The sequence below is a fragment of the Micromesistius poutassou genome (genome assembly GCF_964030765.1).
Source record: "Micromesistius poutassou genome assembly, chromosome: 22".
Lineage (NCBI taxonomy): Eukaryota > Metazoa > Chordata > Actinopteri > Gadiformes > Gadidae > Micromesistius > Micromesistius poutassou.
The window spans coordinates 2,282,690-2,303,870 of NC_140292.1; the positions used below are offsets into that span (position 1 = coordinate 2,282,690).

General features: G+C 42.7%; 2 protein-coding genes across 2 annotated transcripts; both read left to right on the forward strand.

The window, feature by feature from the left end:
- The first annotated feature begins 2,900 nt into the window (after positions 1 to 2,900).
- On the forward strand, positions 2,901 to 11,196 carry LOC311367752 (tetraspanin-8-like). Its single transcript, XM_084486571.1, has 9 exons — positions 2,901 to 2,984; positions 8,900 to 8,956; positions 9,218 to 9,340; positions 9,512 to 9,586; positions 9,747 to 9,836; positions 10,457 to 10,558; positions 10,667 to 10,699; positions 10,826 to 10,909; positions 11,046 to 11,196. Exons 1-9 carry the CDS (start codon positions 2,925 to 2,927, stop codon positions 11,145 to 11,147), a joined length of 726 nt encoding a protein of 241 aa, XP_084342697.1. The 5' UTR covers positions 2,901 to 2,924; the 3' UTR covers positions 11,148 to 11,196.
- Positions 11,197 to 14,101: 2,905 nt separating this feature from the next.
- Positions 14,102 to 19,426, forward strand: tmem19 (transmembrane protein 19). Its single transcript, XM_084486569.1, has 8 exons — positions 14,102 to 14,273; positions 14,473 to 14,633; positions 14,890 to 15,003; positions 16,549 to 16,686; positions 16,777 to 16,853; positions 16,968 to 17,145; positions 18,193 to 18,402; positions 18,485 to 19,426. The coding sequence occupies exons 2-8, from the start codon at positions 14,507 to 14,509 to the stop codon at positions 18,643 to 18,645; spliced, it is 1,005 nt and encodes a 334-aa protein (XP_084342695.1). The 5' UTR covers positions 14,102 to 14,273; positions 14,473 to 14,506; the 3' UTR covers positions 18,646 to 19,426.
- Positions 19,427 to 21,181: the final 1,755 nt, after the last annotated feature.

Genomic DNA, 21,181 nt, shown 5'->3' on the forward strand with positions numbered 1-21,181 from the left:
TGTTTTTTTGTTTTTTACCCTTTTATTGATGGACAGTGAGAGATTATTGACTCCAAATGTGAATGACTGAAGTGAGAATGTTAGTGTGAAATTTAACACTACAGTATATGGCAATGTTTGCACAAAGCAAGCCGATCCACTTTTCCATGTTGGTAAGAGCATTAAAATGAGAAAAAATGATGGGACAAAAAGAAATCAAGGGACATTTAGAATAGATAAAAATGTGTGATTAATTGCGTTAAGTTAACTATGACATTAATCTGATCGCGATTAAATATTTTAATTGTTTAATCATTTACGTACAAAGGCGAAAGCTTTGTTTATTGAAGAAAATTTCCCGCAAAAGTTTGCCATCCTTCTTGGATGTCCTTCACCCTCTAAAGGCCTCCACCCTCTGAAGGCCTCCACCTTTGATTTATTTCACACGGTAAACCCGGCCACAGACTTGTGGACGAACGAACAAAAGTGAAAGGATTGCTGGGTGTACGAGTCACATCAGGAGCCAGTAACCCCATTCTACCTCGGAAAATGTTTTCTACTGATTCACATCAAGAAGGCGAAAAGTGGTTTGTATTTGACACGCGGACCTGCAAAATGCAAAATGCATTGCGGTAAACCCGGCCACAGAGCTGAAGGCCTCCTCCGCCACCCCTCTAAAGGCCCCCACCCCTCTAAAGGCCTCCACCCTCTTAAGGCCTCCACCTCAGCCCCTCTTAAGGCCTCCACCTCAGCCCCTCTTAAGGCCTCCACCTCAGCCCCTCTTAAGGCCTCCACCTCAACCCCTCTGAAGGCCTGCACCTCCACCCTCTAAAGGCCTCCACCCTCTGAAGGCCCCCAACCCTCTAAAGGCCCCCACCCCTCTAAAGGCCTCCACCCCTCTAAAGGCCTCCACCCCTCTAAAGGCCTCCACCTCAGCCCCTCTTAAGGCCTCCACCCCTCTAAAGGCCTCCACCTCAGCCCCTCTAAAGGCCTCCACCTCAGCCCCTCTTAAGGCCTCCACCTCAGCCCCTCTAAAGGCCTCCACCTCAGCCCCTCTTAAGGCCTCCACCTCAGCCCCTCTAAAGGCCTCCACCTCAGCCCCTCTAAAGGCCTCCACCTCAGCCCCTCTTAAGGCCTCCACCTCAGCCCCTCTTAAGGCCTCCACCTCAACCCCTCTGAAGGCCTCCACCTCAGCCCCTCTTAAGGCCTCCACCTCAACCCCTCTGAAGGCCTCCACCTCAGCCCCTCTAAAGGCCTCCACCTCAGCCCCTCTAAAGGCCTCCACCTCAGCCCCTCTAAAGGCCTCCACCTCAGCCCCTCTAAAGGCCTCCACCTCAGCCCCTCTTAAGGCCTCCACCTCAGCCCCTCTTAAGGCCTCCACCTCAGCCCCTCTAAAGGCCTCTACCTCAACCCCTCTGAAGGCCTGCACCTCCACCCTCTAAAGGCCTCCACCCTCTGAAGGCCCCCAACCCTCTAAAGGCCCCCACCCCTCTGAAGGCCCCCCCCCCCTGAAGGCCCCCAACCCTCTGAAGGCCCCCACCTCTCTGATGGCCCCCACTCCTCTGAAGGCCTCCACCCACCTAGGCTCGCTCTTGAACCCTCTGCAGGCATCCTGCTCTCTCTGCAAGGTGTCTGCTTCCTGTGTGGTGGAAGGAGGGCTTCTGCTGTGATGCACATCATGTGACCCCATTTGTACCGCAGACATTTCAACAGGAAATGTGATTTATGGAAATGTGATTAATTTCACACGGTAAACCCGGCCACAGACTTGTGGACGAACGAACAAAAGCGAAAGGATTGCTGGGTGTACGAGTCACATCAGGAGCCACATCATGTGACCCCATTTGTACCTCGGAAAATGCTTTTATATCAAGGAAGAAAAAAGTGGTTGCTATTTGACACCTAACCTGCAAAATGCAATCTTAACCTGGGTGATGATCATAAAGAACATTTCAACAGGAAATTTGAATTATTTCACACGGTAAACCCAGCCACAGACTTGTGGACACATGAGGAGCATCTTGTCAAAGACAGAGCTGCTAAAAAGTTTGCTAACCGATTCAAAACTGCGTTTGTTATACTTGGCAAGGGATAATACGTTTTCAGGGAAGATAGAAAACTAGGCAGAGGAGTGGTTATCTTGTATGTCCGAGATAATTTGACATGTGTATGAGTACATCTTGATTCTATGCAAGACTTGCAGTGACAGTGATCTGTATCGTCTGTATCGTCTATAGTATCATCTGTATCGTCCCCTAGTACAGCTTTTACTGTTAATGGCATAAACCCCACCTAGCAAAACTGAACCCCTCAACTGAAGCGACCAAGCGGACTGGAAAAAACTAAAGTATTTAAGTCAAACCGGTGGGCCACAAGCTCAGATCAGTGTCTGACCTTAAGGTAGGGTGACCAGACGTTTCCGGGGACAGACCCCGTTTTCAGTGACCTGTCCCCGGCTACTGCTGTCCCCGGAAAAAAACTTGAAGTTCAGACCTCAGGCTCCCTGAATCAAAGTGATGGCCAACTACAAAAATGATATTATACTTGAACAAGGAAATGTGGGAATTATGTTAAACTGAAGCAAGGAATTGTGTGTGTATAAGTGTATGATTGTGATGATGATGATTCTGATTCTGAACTAACTCGTCTTCGAGATGGACGTGTTCTAACATATTTTTAGTCAATGAGATGTTAACACAGTATATATTTGACCATTTAATGTTTTTAATTTTAGGGGAAGCTGAGCTTCCCTTGCAGTCTTAGCGAAATCGCCACTGGCTGTTACCTCCTACCTGCCGAGATGGGCTCTGTGTCACCTGGCCACAAAATAAATACTGTCTTCCTGCAAGCCAAGGTCCTCCTCCTCGCACACACTCCCTCTCACTCACTCCCACTCCAGTCCTCACACACTTGTCTCAGGCAGGCAGTAGGATCTCTCCGTCACCATGGGTAAGATCAACGGCTGTCTGAAGTGCTTCTTCATCTTCGTCAACGCCTTGTTCGGGGTAAGTGCTCCGGTCCTCACGCTGGATCACTCTTCATCCAATGGAAACAATTTTTGGGTTTGGTGGCTTTCTTTCTTTATTAAGTTTGTTTGAGTATAATAGTGTCAGCAGCTAGTGATACTATAAGAGTATAAGAGTAATAAGAGTGTAGTGATACTAATAAGAGTGATTATAGTACCGCGTAGTTATTCTAATAATAGCGATAATAGTGCCACCAGCGCTAGTGATACTAAGAAGAGTGATAATATTGATAATACTAATAGAGTCAGGCCCGTTTTAAATTGTAACTTTGTTACCTTTAATACTTTCCTGTATAATAATAACAACAATATATATATAAATAATAATAGTGTAGTGATACTAATAAGAGTCTAGTGATACTAATAAGAGTGATAATAGTGTAGTGATACAAATAAGAGTGGTAATAGTGTCACCAGTGCTAGTGATAATAATAATAGTGATAATAGTGCCACCAGCGCTAGTGATACTAAGAAGAATGATAATATTGATAATATTAATAATGTAATAAAATATTGATAAATGTAACGTGCAATGTGCCTTGTTCCTGTTATATGTTAACAATGTGCTGCTGAACAGGAACCTACTGGAAATCAGTTTTATACTGAGTCAGGCCCGTTTTAAATTGTAACTTTGTTACCTTTAATACTTTCCTGTATAATAATAACAACAATATATATATAAATAATAATAGTGTAGTGATACTAATAAGAGTCTAGTGATACTAATAAGAGTGATAATAGTGTAGTGATACAAATAAGAGTGGTAATAGTGTCACCAGTGCTAGTGATAATAATAATAGTGATAATAGTGCCACCAGCGCTAGTGATACTAAGAAGAGTGATAATATTGATAATATTAATAATGTAATAAAATATTGATAAATGTAACGTGCAATGTGCCTTGTTCCTGTTATATGTTAACAATGTGCTGCTGAACAGGAACCTACTGGAAATCAGCTTTATACTGAGTCAGGCCCGTTTTAAATTGTAACTTTGCTGCCTTTAATACTTTCCTGTATAATAATAAAAAATATATAAAAAATGATAGTGATGTATACACGTTCAAATCTGTTACTATGTTGTGTTGATGCTATTTTTTGTGTTTAAAAACATAAAATTACTTCCCTCTACTGCAACCCCTTGATAACATTGTCAATATTGTCATTCAACAAATATTGTAGAGAACTACTGAGAGCTGTTGAATAATAAAAAAACGTGGATGCTACTGTAGCATTAGCTGAAGAATAGTGAATCAGGATCGCTTTTAACTCACTTAATTTGGTAAAAGTTTAGATAGACATCATACCAAACTTTTATCAAATAAAGTGAGTTAAATGCGATCCTGACTCTGCAACCTTTTCGAAAAGAACACCGCAACACACACTCCCCCAAACACTCTCACACACAATCCTCACACACACTCCTCACACACACTTCCCACACACACTCCCCACACACACTCCTTACACACAATCCTCACACACACTCCTCACACACACTTCCCACACACACTCCTCACACACACTCCCCACACACACTCCCTACACACTCCTCACAGCGCTGCTGGGTAGCCTCGCGGAGGAAGCCCTGGTTTATGTTATCTAGTCTGAAGGTTTAGTTGAACTCCATGAGGAATGGTTGAGAGATGGTCTCCAGCATGCAGTCCCAAGCAGCCCTTGGTGGCCAGGAGATGACCACAGAGACCAGAGTCTGAGTCGCGGCTGATTCGGGGAGCGGGGGGGATGGAGCACTGGCTGGACTGCGGAGTTTCCCGGCCATTGTTGACTTTGGTTCAAGTAGTCCACGTACAGTTATCTCGCACAATGTAAACAGGAAACTGGTAAATCCGGCGCACTCAAAGAACAGGAAGTGGGATGTCTTTCGGACTGTCAATCACTCAAAAATTGTTTGGGATCCTAAAGCTAAGCCAAAGGGTCTCTTGGGGGGGCATTTGAACATAAGAAGTATTAAATCTAAAAGTGACCAAGTGCACCATCTTTTATTGGATTCTAATTTGGACTTCCTCTGTTTATCTGAGACTTGGTTGCACAAAAACACTCCATCTGCAGCATTAAAAGTCCCTGGTTTTAACTCTTACAGGAGAGATAGAGTGGGCTCAAAGGGGGGAGGAGTTATGATTTATGTGAAAGACAGAATCCAGTGTAATGAAATCCATTGGTCAAACTATGAGGAATTGGAATGTATTGGTCTAAACATAATTTTGTCACCACAGATGTCCTTTACTCTTATTGTAATTTACCGGCCTCCCTCTTCCAATATTAGTTTCTATGAGAAATTTGAGAAATTATTAAAAGAATGTAATTTCAACAAAGAAGTAATTATTATGGGAGATTTTAACATCAACTGGGGGGAAAAATCCTCTAGAAAGAACCTCAAACAGATAACTGATAAATTTGATCTCATGCAACTGATTAATGGGCCCACAAGAATAACTAATTCCACTAGTACTCAAATTGATTTAATATTTAGTAACAGACCTGAGAGAATTTTAAAATCCTATAATATGGTAACTGGTCTCTCTGACCACAATTTGACACTGGTAGCCAGAAAACTAAGCAATAAGCGGTTTAGCCCTAGGGCCAAGGAATATGAATATTTTGGAATCCCCAAAAACAAACAGGAGAACTTTAAAAGTGCTGTTCAACAGATTGAGTGGGATGATCTACTGTTGGGCATAGACCATGAAGAAGATACTCAAATATTCTCAAATAAACTAGAGAGCATTATTAAAGATTTTAACTGCAAATTTAGGTGCAAAAATAACAAAAACACTGTCCCTTGGATAAATGCAGATATTTTAAAACTAATGAAAGAACGGGATTTTGTTCTAAAAACCGCAATAAAAACTAAGTTGAGTCATGACAGACAACACTTTGCTAGTTTAAGGAACAAAGTGGTAAAGAAACTAAGAAAAGCAAAGGCAGATTTTTTCTTGACCATAATAGAAAAGGCAAGAGGTAACTCTAAAATGATCTGGAACCAGCTAAAAAAATTAACAGGGCATCAAAACAAGGAGAGGAAACAGCTCAAACTCAAAATAAATGGAATACTCACAAACGATCCTGTAGAAGTAGCAGAAGCTTTTAACCACCACTTTATTGATTCTGTGGCCACTATTGCACAGTGTTTTTCACCTGAGTACACTAATGTTTGTCCAGTTAATACAATGGAACCTGCTTTCAGCATAAGAAATGTCACTGAATCAGAGGTTGCCAGAATGATTCGATCTCTGAATCCATCTAGAGCAAAAGATATATTTGGTATGGATGCAGTTATGCTCAAAGAGTTCAGTACAACACTAACTAATCCTATTACCAAAATTATTAACCTCTCGATTTCTCAGGGATTGTTTCCGAGTGTTTGGAAGTCAGCTGTTGTTGTCCCAATATTTAAATGTGGAGATCCTGTTTCAACCTGCAATTACAGACCGATCAGTATTCTACCTACAGTGTCAAAGGTTGCAGAGAAAGTAGTAGCTGAACAAATCACCTGCCATCTTAACAATAGCTCCTTTACTCTGCACCCAATGCAATTCGGCTTCAGAGCTAACTATTCAACTGAAACTGCCAACTGTTTTTTAATAGAAAAAATCAAATCTCTGTTGGATAAAGGTGGTGTAGTTGGAGCTGTGTTCCTTGACTTCAAAAAGGCATTTGATACTGTTAATCATAGAATTCTCATGTCAAAATTAGCCAGTTTTAATTTCTGTTCAGATACACTTATGTGGATAGAATCATATTTGTCAAATCGATCTCAGTCTGTTCAGGTACAGAATCATAAATCAGCTGCCCTTCGTCTGTCCACAGGAGTCCCACAAGGATCCATATTGGGCCCTTTGTTATTTACATTATATATCAATGACTTACCATATGTATGTCCTGACACCAACATCCAAATGTATGCCGATGACACGGTAATTTATGTACATGGTAGCAGCATGACACAGGTTGCTGATAAACTCACAAACTCCATGACTCATGTAACAGCATGGTTAAAGCAATGCTGTTTGCAGCTGAATGTGTCTAAAACAGTATGTATGTTTTTTACCAAGAAGAACAGTCCTAGTGTCGAGCCGGATATCTTTGTTTCAGGGGAGAGGTTACAGGTCGTATCTGAATACAAGTATCTTGGTGTTTTGGTTGACTCTAAACTTTCTTTCAAGGCTCAGGTGAAAAAGGTCTGTAACCGGGTCAAATTCAATCTCTCAAACTTTAGGTTCAGTCGAGATTATATGTCAACAGAGGCGGCTAAAATGTATATGCATTCCATGGTTTTTTCCCATATCATCTACTGTTTAACTACCTGGTCACAGGCTAGTAACACTTCTCTAAAACCAATAGAATCTTTGTATAAACGAACAGTTAAAATCCTTGACAAGAAACCGGTACATTCTCATCATTGTCCAATATTAAGAAAATATAATCTGTTGAGTTGGGACAATTTGATTAAATATGTAAATGCCTGTCTTATGCACAAGATTATATATGGTTCCACCACGCCTCCGCTGAGACAGTTTGTCAACATAAGAACAACTGCATATGGGTTCACAAGAGGTGCAGCAAGAGGAGACTGTATTATTCCTTTTAGGAAAAGTTCGTTTAGTCAGTCTGCTTTCTCTGTTAGAGCTGCACTAGAGTGGAATTCCATCCCAGCTACTATTAGAGACCTGAATACCTACAGTTTATTCAGAGCTCATTTGAAGAGATGGTTGATTGGTGCTCAGATCTGTCAGCACTAGTTCTTTTACACCTTTCTTCCTCTCTCCGGTCCGTCTGTGCTGAACCTGTAGCCATCTTGTTGTTGTCTGTCTGCCTTCATGTGTCGGCATGCATGTCTTTTTGTGGTGTCATATGTTATATTGTGTATGCATGCAGTTTGTGTCTGTGCTTCTGCTTTGCATGCTGTGGTGTGATGTGTATTGCGTCATGTGTCTTTGCTGCATGGGGATGTATTGGTTATGTTTTCTGATTGATGTTATATATGTTCTTTTGTCATGTCATGTTGTATGTTCTTTTGTCAAATTGTTAATTGCTGTGCATGTTTGTAGATTGCCTTGGCTAATAACTTTGTAATTTTAATCATATTCATATTCTGTTCTTAGGGTGACTTTTTAACATCCGTCTGGGGACTACAGATGAAAAATAGCCTCTTGGCTAATTCTGGCGCATTTACAGTAATGTTATTAATGTGCACTGTCCCTGTTTTCAAATAAACTTATTTAAAAAAAAAAATTAAAAAAAAAAAGAGGAGAACTGATCCAATGAACCGATGTCCTCCGTTTTCACACTTTGATCTCTCAAGACTTATTTGTGCGAACAATGCATGATAAATTACTGTTTTGAGATAAGACAGAAAATAACGTTTAAATTAGGTTAATGTCCTGTCAAACTAAATACGTATTTTAAGACTGATGACCATTTAAAAATATATATATTTATTATTTTAATTTATGAAAAATAATTAATTGATTAAATTGTTTTTGTTTTTGTGGAATACAATTTCAATCTGAACAATTTCTAACAGATACCTCAAGCTAGAGTGGAAATGTTCGCTACCTTGATTTTTTTGTCTCCCTCTTTTGGTTTGGTTTTTTTGATCTTTATAAATGAACAAAACCAGTGCTGGGTGTTGTCTCCCTCTGGTGCTGGTGGTGAAACGTGATGTTGTAGTCAGTGTAGTCATGTTGTAGACAGCAGAAAGGGTCAGCGTCTATCAGGGCTCAACTGACAGGATGACTGTTTGAAAGCTGCTTGGATTGACTGCTAATATGTGCATTTAATGCATTTCTTTGCTTCAATTATAGATACTCATTTGTTTTGTCTGACAATTTTTTAAATGCCTTGACTTAGATGAATAACATCTCATTCTGTTTAGGTCTTTGGTGGTTTGATGATACATGGACTTTTGAAGGCCAACACAGTTAACTCACAGGTAACCCCTTTTCATGACCTCTACATGACCTCCACATGACCTCCACATGACCTCATCACATGACCACCACATAAACCTCCACATGACCTCCTCACATAAAACTCCACATGACCTCCTCACATAAACCTCCACATGACCTCCTCACATGACCTCCACATGACCTCATCTCATGACCTCCTCTCATGACCTCCACATGACCACTTCTCATGAACTCATCCCATGACCACATCCCCTGACCTCCCCTGACCCTACTGTCCTCAGCTGTCCGACGTGGTGAGCCCTGAGTCCTGGGCCATACTGTGGGTGTTCTCCGTGGGGATGCTGCTGGTCTCCATCCTCGGGATGACGGCCGCCCGGACCGAGAGTACAGCACTGCTCAAAGGGGTAGGACAAACAGCCAGACAGGCAGACAGACAGGCAGACAGACAGACAGACAGGCAGACAGGCAGACACACAGACACACAGACACACACACAGACAGGCAGACGCAAACAGACACACACAGACAGACAGACAGACAGACAGACAGAAGGGTGTTGACTACTGTGTCTCCAGTTTGCAGGTCTGATGGTGGCCGGATTGATCATCATGATGATCTTAGGGTGCGTCGTGGCTTACTACAGAAACCAGGTCTGTCTGTCTCTCTTTCTCTCTCGCTACCTCTCTCTGATGTATCATTGTGATACAGAGAGTAAACACATGCTCTCTCTCTCTCTCTCTCTCTCTCTCTCTCTCTCTCTCTCTCTCTCTCTCTCTCTCTCTCTCTCTCTCTCTCTCTCTCTTTCTCAAGGTAAAAATGCTCTCTGAGAATATCTCCCCTGACTCTGTGAGACAGATGATAGAAGAATATGGAGTAGAACTCAACGAATTCCAAGGGATGGTAAGTTGCGACCGTTACCTTGCCAGCCTTTTGTTACCCAAACAACTTGCTGTTACCCTGACAACGTCTTGTTACACTGACAATGTCTTGTTACCCTGACAACGTGCTGTTACCCTGACAACGTGCTGTTACCCTGACAACATGCTGTTACCCTAACAACATGCTGTTAGTTACCCTGACAACGTCTTGTTACCCTGACAACAAGCTGTTACCCTGGCAACATGCTGTTACCCTGACAACATCTTCTTACCCTGATAACGTGCTGTTACCCTGACAACATGCTGTTACCCTGACAACGTCTTGTTACCCTGACAACGTGCTGTTACCCTGACAAAGTCTTGTTACCTTGACAACGTCTTGTTACCCTGACAACGTGCTGTTACCCTGGCAACATGCTGTTACGCTGACAACGTGCTGTTATGCTGATAATGTCTTGTTACCCTGACAACTAACTGTTACCCTGACAATGTCTTGTTACCCTGAGAACGTGCCGTTACCCTGACAATGTCTTGTTACCCTGACAACATGCTGTTACCCTGACAACGTGCTGTTACCCTGACAATGTCTTGTTACCCTGACAACATGCTGTTACCCTGACAACATGCTGTGCCTCCCTCCAGTTCCAGTGCTGTGGTATTGTGAGCTATGAGGACTGGGGGAACAGCATCCCTGAATCCTGTGAGTGTTCAAACACACAGGATCCTTTCTGCAATCACCCACAGGTAGATCTTTCTATCTATCTATCTATCTATCTATCTATACATTAGCACATCAACTGAATATGTCTGATACATAACACTGTTTGCTATATCATGTGTGTTTTTTTGCAGCACTTGGAAGGTTCAGCTCTAATCTACACCAGGGTAACGGATGATCAGTAACCATCTTGTTATTCAATATATCAGTAAATCAATCAATGCTTCTGATCAGTAGCTAACCCATGTGTGTTTGTGTGTGCGTGCGTGCCATGTTTGCGTGCGTGTCTCCAGCCGTGTGTCTCCATCATGTCCACTCTGCTGTATCAGGGCTTGACGGTCTGCATGGGCATCTTCTTTGGCTTCGCTGTCATTGCTGTGAGTCCTCAGCACCCTCATGCTCAGCACACACACACACACACACACACACACACACACACACACACACACACACACATAATAACGTGTGTGTGTGTGTGTGTTTGTGTGTGTGTGTGTGTGTGTGTGTGTGTAGCTCCTCTGCCTGGGGGCGAGCTGCCGGATGATTGGTCAGGTGAGACGTCACGACGGCTGGCGTGGAGGACAGGCCATCGCCATGACGACTCCTGGGTACTAGCTGACCCCTGGCCTCTGACCTCTGACCTCACTCCTCATTTCTGCTTCTGTTAATGAGTCCTGGCCTATGATGTCAGAGTGTCACTCGTGTTCCCATGGAAGAAAACAATAAATGTGTTACTCACCATTAAGTGTTCAATGTGTTCATTCTCCTGTTACAATGTACCTTGTTTCAGTGACTCCTCCCCTCCATTACTAATAAGAGGACAGGTTGACTCCTCCCCTCTATGCATATGTAATTAGCTGTTGACTCCTCCCCTCCATTCCTAATAAGAGGACAGGTTGACTCCTCCCCTCTATGCATATGTAATTAGCTGTTGACTCCTCCCCTCCATTCCTAATAAGAGGACAGGTGGACTCCTCCCTTCTATGCTTGGGTAATTAGCTGTTGACTCCTCCCCTCCATTCCTAATAAGAGGACAGGTTGACTCCTTCCCTCTATGCATATGTAATTAGCTGTTGACTCCTCCCCTCCATTCCTGTAAGACAGGGCTATTCAACCTCCTTAACAAGTGGGCAAAAAAGGAAAACCACTGGGGGTTCAGGAGCCACACATAGAGTAAAACTATGTCAATGAATTGCTACAAATAAATCTTACTTAAAGTAGTGTTAACTTAATAGATATAGTACTACTACATGGAATAAAATTGTCAGACGCAGTCTTTTCTTCTTCACTTTTAATCGTATCATTATAACATTTTTTGTTAATAAATATTTGTCGGTCCATTCGCTTTTGAATTGGCCATTTTCACAATAAATCATAGGGGTTTTTTTGGCTTGGAGAGAGACATCTTGAAGCGTGTTGTTAGCCTAGCTAAAGTGACTTTCTCCGTGGCCCGCATAAAATGCAACGTGAGCTTGACTGAGCCAATAGCAGGTGCAGACAGAGCCTTATAGGCATGTGTATAACAGATTTAATGCATTTGTTTTACTTATCATATTACACTGTAATATGATAAATAAAACGAAAGCAACCCAAAAATAAAATAAAATAAATTTTTATAATTTTAATAATAATATATATTTTTTTGGTTTGCAGGCAACCTCTTGCTGGCCAGAAAAAAAATAAGAAGGTTGACTCCTCCCCTCTATGCATATGTCATTTGCTGTTGACTCCTCCCCTCTAAGCATTTATAAGTAGCTGTTGACTCCTCCCCTCTCTATGCATACATAATTAGCTGATGAAGGTCCTTACTGCTGGGAGGTTTCTGGCTCCTGACGCTCCAGACCGACACTCCTCTGACCTCAGGCAACAGAACACCTTAACCGTCCGAGGCACCGTGTCCCTGCCAAGTGGTTCTAACACGGAGCACTCCAGGCAGTGGCTCGTTTAAAGGACTGTTTGTGCGCGCATGATTCTTCAGTCTGCTGAGGAGTAGGAGGAAGTTGCGTTTCATTAGGCCGCTCCCCTCCTCAGTAGGCCATGCAGTAGTGTTAAGGTAGTACAACTACTATAGCAGTAGTATTAAGGTGGTATATACTGCTAGTGTAACAGTAGTATTAAGGTAGTATTCTACTAGTATAGCAATAGTATTAATGTAGTATACTACTATTACAGCAGTAGTATTAAGTCTGTATAAGTATTAAGGTAGTATACTACTAGTATAGCAGTAGTATTGAGGTAGTATAGTACTAGTATAGCAGTAGTATTAATGTAGTATACTACTATTACAGCAGTAGTATTAAGGTAGTATATTAATACTACTATAGCAGTAGTATTAAGATAGTATACTAGTATAGCAGCAGTATTACGGTAGTTTACTACTAGTATAGCAGTGGTATTGAGGTAGTATAGTACTAGTATAGCAGTAGTATTAAGGTAGTATAGTAGTTCTAGTACAGCAGCAGTAGTAGTTGTGTAATAAATCAGAAGAGCTGTCTTCACAGTGCTTGTTTTCCCAGAGAGATCACACCATATGTGACCCATACTGTGTCAATAATGGCCTCTTTCTGTCCCATTCAAAGGCGTCTTCCACTTGTTCAACACAGAGAAGTGTTTCATAGAGAGGTCTTCTTCAGAATGTATTTTGGTTTTCAGAGAAGTCTCAGTGGGTGTGCGGGTGTGCGGGTGTGTGTGTGTGTGTGTGTGTGTGTGTGTGTGTGTGTGTGTGTGTGTGTGTGTGTGTGTGTGTGTGTGTGTGTGTGTGTGTGGGAGGACCTCCTTCTATAAAACCTCCTCCTGGGGTTCAGACGTCTCTTCTCTTCATCCATTGCAAGGTAATGAATCTCTCTGCTACACATACGTGTGTGTGTGTGTGTGTGTGTGTGTGTGTGTGTGTGTGTGTGTGTGTGTGTGTGTGTGTGTGTGTGTGTGTGTGTGTGTGTGTGCGTGTGTGTGTGTGTGTGTGTGTGTGTGTGTGTGTGTGTGTGTGTGTGTGTGTGTGTGTGTGTGTGTGTGTGTGTGTGGTGCCAATGACTTTGTTAACATTGTGAACCAAAATGCTGACAGTGTTGCTTTTAAAAAGTTAAATACACAAACAAAGGTGACATTCTATTAATATTAAAAAGTGATTTTAATAATGCATATATAAGGTTAAAACTGGTTGTGTAATATATGATTATGTATATTATAATAATTATACGTAAACTGGTAAATAAGGTTAATATATGTTTTATATCTATGATGGTGCCCTGGGTCTATTAGGTTACTGATAACCTATCACAATCAAGATAATGACTAAATATAATATAGAATAGTATCCTCTGATGCTAATTCATATAATGAATCAGGTTAATACCGGTTATTATCCAATAATAAAATAATCATATCTAATATATAATCATGTTTAATGTATAATATTATGCAATATATAATAATATAAAATATAATCAAATATATAATAATGTATAATCATATCTAATATATAATATTATAATATAATCACATGAACCGGTCTGTCACTCTAATAGTTCCGCTTCACGCTTCCGGTTCGGCGGAACTAATGGGGGAGTGGAGCGCAGCTGAGTCCGCATAACAACAGACACTCTTGGAACTCGTCGCTCTGAGCTCCTCTGGTTTAATTATCTTTATATGTATTGTTATCTTCTCTTTAGTGGTTTAATATTTTCTCTTTAGTGGATCTCTTATCAGTGAAGGATGGCGGTCGGTGGATTAGTTGGTGTTGTGGTGAGCTTTATCCGTATTATATTAGGGTTAGCTAACCCTAGCATTTATTAACGTGTTGTTTGTTGTGTAGTATCCCCGTTTTGTGCGACAGACTATGCGTTAGATAGTGACGGAAGGTTTTATCCAAAGGTTTATTTAATAAATCACTCATTCAGGAGTGTAGCATCACGTTATATAATGTCCACTGTTCTCCCTCCAGCCGTCCCGCTGGGTTCCCTGTTCGAGTCCCGACCATGGAGTATGAAGCGAACAGCCAGCAGGACTACATCAAGATGGTGACCGACATGATCGTCCTCTGCGCCACCCTGTCCCTAAGCCTCTGCTTCTGGGTCCTGTCAATCATCATCAGCTCCTACTCCGGTCAGCGTGCACGCACGCACACACACACACACACACACACACACACACACACACACACACACACACACATTTTAGTGTGTACATCTAGTATGTATATTAGTGTATGAGAAACACTGTTTAATGCTATATATATATATATATATATATATATATATAGGGTTAGTGTGTGTTCAACTGTGTGTTCAACTCGTGTTGTGTGTGTTTAACTCGTGTTGTGTACGTTGTCTAACTGGCCTGTAACTGAATGTGATTCCAGGGACTCTGTCTCCCGTGTCTCCGTGGAGATGGCTGCTGTCCATCCTGGTCCCACTGGTGCTGGCCATCAGGGCCGTGAAGAAGCAGAGCTTAGACTGGACCGGAGCGCTGGGAGGTGAGCTCCCATTGGTTAGGAATACACTCACTCACTGCTCACTCACTCACTGCTCGCTCGCTCACTGACGTGTGAGCAGTGTCCTATCAGGAGTGAATCACTGTCTGACTACAGAGGGCCATCTATACTTGATGTTGGCTCCTTTAATCAATTGGCACAGTGAGCTGAATGTCAGAAGTCTCCCACGTCACATGGCAGCGTGGCCCTGTGAGAGACTCATTCATTCTTTCAAAGTCCAAATTCTTCTCTACAGCTTTTCATAAAGTGTGGCCTGCCTCCAGCACAGCCTCAGTCTGCAGACTTCTCACAAGACTTCAGACTCTCGGAATAAAACACAGGAAATTATGACCAGTCAAATTATGTTTTCTTTCTTTACATTCCAAAGTTTCCCCATGCTAGGGGGTGATGGTCGGTCACTTGGTTGCTAGGGGGTGATTGTCGGTCACTTGGTTGCTAGGGGGTGATGGTCGGTCACTTGGTTGCTAGGGGGTGACAGTCAGTCACTTGGTTGCTAGGGGGTGATAGTCCTGATCTATTATGTGTGATATTAGTTTAATTCAGGGTGTAATTGGTGTAGACAGTCCATCCTGTGGCTTCATACTGGTCTCTCCTCTCTCCGATGGCTGAGGATTCAGCCTGTAGACACTGGAGGACTGGTGGACTGGGAGGGGACTGGGAGACTGGTTTAGGGTGCAGGAAGGACTTCTGATCACATGATCAATTAGTGATCAATTAGTGATCATGTGATTGGATATATAAGATAATATAAGGCGAGTTTCAGATCAAGAATGTGTTGCCTTGCATAACATAATGCTTTCTGGGATAACAACGTCAGAAATGCTGGTAATAACTTCCCTATGCGACATGTCACATGGCTTTAAAAACTCGCGGAAACTCCCTACATCTGCTTTTCTGTGCATATGGTCTCAAATAAATGCAGACATAAGACACTCCCCTCAACATATCAAAACATTGCCCTAGTTGGTTGGAATTACCACGTGGAATTTCCCACATGAGATATGACATATCTCCTTTCAAAGAGGCATACCCTCTCCCAAACTATGCTTGTTCAAACTACGAGAACTGCACCTGTGTCTGACTTGACATGGTGGGAACTTGACGTGATTCTGACTGGTTCCGGCGGATGTTCTCAAGTCTTGTGCATGCAGGCGCTCAAATGCAGACGATCTGAAACACGCATATATATATATATATATATATATATATATATAGGGGGGGGAATAGAGGGGGAAATATATATATATATATATATATATATATATATATATATATATATATATATATGGGCTGTTGGAACAAAATTCAGGAGTCTAACATAAATCGAATAGTAAAAAATGTGTACTAATGGTATGCTGAAATTAGGCTAGGAGGTGTTCTAATGCTATAACGCTATGGTGCTATTAGAACATAGCATTATAATGCTATGTTATAATGCTAATGCTACGTTATAATGCTGTAATGTTATGTTATAATGCTATGATGTCATGTTATAATTGTATATTAACATGAAATGTGATGTTGTAGCGGTGCTGGTGGGCTTCGTGCTGTCCATGGCTAACCTGAGCTTCTTCGTCACGCTGCTCTTCTTCTTCTACTCTTCGTCTCGGCTCACCCGCTGGGGAGGCGGAGTCAAGAGCAAAATTGACGCCCACTACAAGGAGGGTATGTCAAAGGCTTTAAACACTGGTTCATAGACACTGGTTTATATACAGGATAGGAGTTAATCAGATCTTTCTTTCTTTCTTCCCCCAGGAGGTCAGAGGAACTGGGTGCAGGTGTTTTGTAATGGAGGCATTCCCACAGAGCTCGCTCTGCTCTACATGATAGAGGTAATGATGCAAGTAACATGTTAGCTCCTCTTCCACCTGAGATGAACAGAGTAACATGTTAGCTCCTCTTCCACCTGAGATGAAAAGCGTAGCATGTTAGCTCCTCTGTTGCAGGCGGGTCCCGGGGAGCTCCCGGTGGACTTCGGTCAGCACTACTCGGCCTCCTGGATGAGTCTGGCCCTGCTGGGGGCCCTGGCCTGCAGCACCGGGGACACCTGGGCCTCAGAGGTGGGGCCCGTCCTCAGCCAATCACGGCCCAGACTCATCACCACCTGGGAGGAAGTGCCTGCAGGTGAGCCACTGTCACAAATCAGGGCTGGGGTCGTTGAGTTCACGTCGTTAACCAGGCATGTCGCTGTGTGCATCTTCTGAGGAAGCTGTGGTTGCATGAGCCAAGAGCATGCTAATGCTAGCAAGGCTAACGAGTGAGCAGGTGAGGTTTCAGGTCCCTGGGCCGCTTTGAAGCCTGTGATTGGTTAATAAAGGGGCTGGTGGTTTGGTTGTGAGTTCTAACGCTCGCTGTGGTCAGAGAGGTCCTTTACCTTTTGGAGACACGCGTTTTTTAAACGTAAAGGTGTTTCTGTACGCGTTTCTATACTTGTTTCTGTGCATGTTTCTATACGTGTTTCTAAACATGTAACCCATGTGACCACTCAGCAGGTTCAGATATTTGTGTCCCACATGCAGCCCCTCTAAAGTGGACAACAGCTTTATTTAAATAATAATAAACAAGGAAGAAAAACTAGACATTCATTATATATCGAACCGTGGCTAGCTTTCTGGCTAACAGAATTCAACATCACCAGGAAATCCCTCTTTACAGTCTGGACTAGAAGCAGGTTTGCCACAATGGGAGCCACTGTTGCCATGGTTACATGCTGTTACTAGGAATAAAGGAGATGGCATGACACAGCAAGAGCAAAACACAACGACAGCTCTTATTATAACTCAGATCTATGATAGTTCTGTTATTGTGACTAGATCTATGACAGTTCTGTTATTATTCAAGCAAGCTCAAGCAATTGCTGAAAGAAAAAGTTTGGAAAACGCTGCTGTGTGCCACGTTATATACACAGTGCTGTGGCGAATGTGGGCGGTGCCCACGTTGATTGGTACATTGCTGAAATTTTGATTGCACGCAAGAGCACACACGTGACAAGCCCATAAAGCGAAGCCTACATGAAATAGAATGGGCTAGTGTTAGCATGTCCTCTCCTGTCCCAGCACGGGCTAGTGTTAGCACATCCTCTCCTGTCCTAGCATGGGCTAGTATTAGCATGTCCTCACCTGTGTTAAGATACGCTAGTGTTAACATGCGCTAACCTGCTCCTTCCCTCAGGTACTAACGGAGGTGTGACCTCCGTGGGATTGGTTGCCAGCTTCCTTGGTGGGCTGGCTGTGGGTGTGGCTTACTTTGTTAGCCAGCTGCTTTTCGTCAAGGACTTGAACCTGGCCAATCCACAGTGGCCAATCATAGTGTACGGGGGCGTGGCCGGTTTATTGGGATCCCTGCTGGACTCCTTCCTGGGAGCCAACATGCAGTATTCAGGTAGGCGCTAACGCTAGCAATTGAATGCTAACATGCAGTTTATAGTTTGGAGCAATCCACTAACGTGGGTGTGCATGTGTAGGTTTCGACAGCAGCGTGGGGAAGGTGGTGAGCTACGAGTCGATGACCACCCGGCACATCAGTGGGAAACCCATCCTGGACAACAACGCTGTTAACCTGTTCTCCTCCCTGCTGGTCGCCCTCATCCTGCCGGGTCTGGCCTGGGGCGCCTGGCCACAGTAGACCCCACCCTCCACCACCACTCCCCTGTAGACCCTCCACCACCACCACTCAACCCTAGACAGCCCCCTCACCTTTTAGACAGCACCCTCAGTCTGTAGACCCATACCGCACCCTGTAGACAGCACCCTCACCCTCTAGACCCCCCCCCACCTCCTCCCCTACCTCCTCCACCAGACATCCGTGGAGTCGTCCTGACCTTCTCTAAACCTCAGTGTCTTGTGTGTAATATTATTATCATGATGATGAATGTGATTCTGAAATGTTTACATGATTGAAAGGTGTGGTGTAATGTTAGTCATCTTAATTTGAACACTAAATTAAAAACATTCCAACACTTCCGATTAAAATATTCAGAATCCACTTTCTCAGCTGCTCGTCACCATGGAAACAGAACAGTGAAAGTGCCACTGATTGGATATTAGGGTGGGACTGTTACGGCCCTGGCAGTACTGTTGTTGGTTTTGCCTCCTAAGAGTTTATTATGTGCCTAATTGGCTTAATTGCAAGCAAGGCCATTCTCCCTGCGGGAGCGGCTGGGAGAACGGCATCCCCATGTTAAAGATCCACCAGCTCCAGACCATCTGGGGCATACTTGACAGCAGCAGCAGAAAGTCTCCTCCAACTCACAAACCCTATCTTGATGGATATTAGTCAGTGTTCTTTTGTTTAAGGTTTAGGATTTAGTTTTTTGTTTTGGATAGCTCACCCTGAGGTATCAAAGTTTGTGGCTTGTTTTGTTACAAGTATAATAAAACAGCAGTTATACTTTAAGTCTTTGGGAGTCGGAGAGTGATTTTATTACAATTATGTTGTGTCCTTACATTCCCCTGGACAAGGGCATAACAGGGACCATATATAAAGAGCTACACAGATGGGATTTGATTGGTGATGGTCAGAGTGCCCGCTTCATATCGGGTACCGGTGTCGTGCCAGAAGTTGATTTTTGCCAGAAACTGATTTCCGGTCCGCGGGCAAGCCATTTTGAGGCAGAAACAAATAAACAATCTCGATTCAAAATATCTTTATTTGCCTAAATACAAGCCAGATATAAATCACCATCTACCCAACAACAATAGGCCTATTAGGCTACTGGACACACAGGAGGCTATCAAACACATAAACAGAGATAAAAAAAAAAAAAAAACATTTGATGATCTTTCTCACACTATCGTCATTATCGGATCATTCAATGATCGCTTCATAAACGCTTGATTGGCCTACATTCTGAACAGCCAACGTTCATCACCGCCAAATGTGTTAAAATATGTTTTATTGTCTCACAAATACTTATCATAAATCAGTTTCTGGCAAAAATCAACTTCTGGCACGACACCGGCCCTAAGTGTGTCGAGGTGCAAGATTTTAAAGACGTTATTTAACCGCCTCAACGATGAAGGGCCTGCATCAGAAGAATAAAATAGTGTTCGATTTTGTGAATATGTACTTGGCTTCTACACAATTACCCTTTTTGTACGTAGCTAGTATTATTGTATTTATCGAATTGTAATCATTTTAAACACGGGCTTTCCTTTCTTCACCTCTCAGCAATACCGTCCCAACGAACATTACCCAAGTTCAATAAAAAAAAAAATTCTGCTTAATTCATCACGGTTTGATTTGACTGAAATGTCTCATCTGAATCTCATCACGTTGTGACTAATTGACCCGCTAATAAGGTTCAGCTGAGAGGCTTGATGTGCTGGAGCTCAGCTCCACGTTACTGGGATTGTTGGTTACATTTAGTGGTTATTTTACATCTCACCTTTGGATAATCTGCATGGCAGCTTCGTGACATGTAAGTATTCATCAGATTCAGCTCTCGGTAAAGGTGAGGCGGATCTTATAAGAGCATCAAGTCGGCTTTCTTAATTACTTATTGGGCAGCAGGACGGCGGCCACTGCGCTCATCTTGTTGAGCTCATCGTCGATGCGGTCATGGTCCAATTCATACCTGCAATGCCCACGAGGTGGCAGTATTAAACTTATGACGTTACCATTATGAGATATATTATCGCCTGCTTCTACTCGGTCGTGTTACCGGCTAAACATTTTAACAAGGACATTGGACGTTATTGGAAATTCATTAAAAGTCTCTTCCATCAGATCGACAGCAGTAATGGTTCTGTTAGGGTTAACCCTTACTCAGGTCAGTGCCAAACATCCCTTCTGGACTAAAATATTTGGAATAAACTTCTTAATAGGTAGGCCGGGCAAAAACCAAGTTTGGTTAATTCCGCAACCCCACTCACCACCACCCTGTTAGTTTAATATCCATCCAGTGTGATGCAATCTCTTTATCGTGTAGTTGTATGAAATTCCCCTTCATTATGAATTAAAATGAGTTCTTCGTTAAGTCATGTTCATTATAAATAAATTAACCCAGAAAGCCCGATAAAGATCTGTGCAAAGTATTTCGATACAGAAAGATATCGTTGGGGTCTCTTAATAGTTTGAATCGGAACGTAAAATAAGGAAAAATCTTCAATGTATTTGGTGGCTCTTAAAAGAGCCGTTGTTGAAATGTAACGCGGTCGCC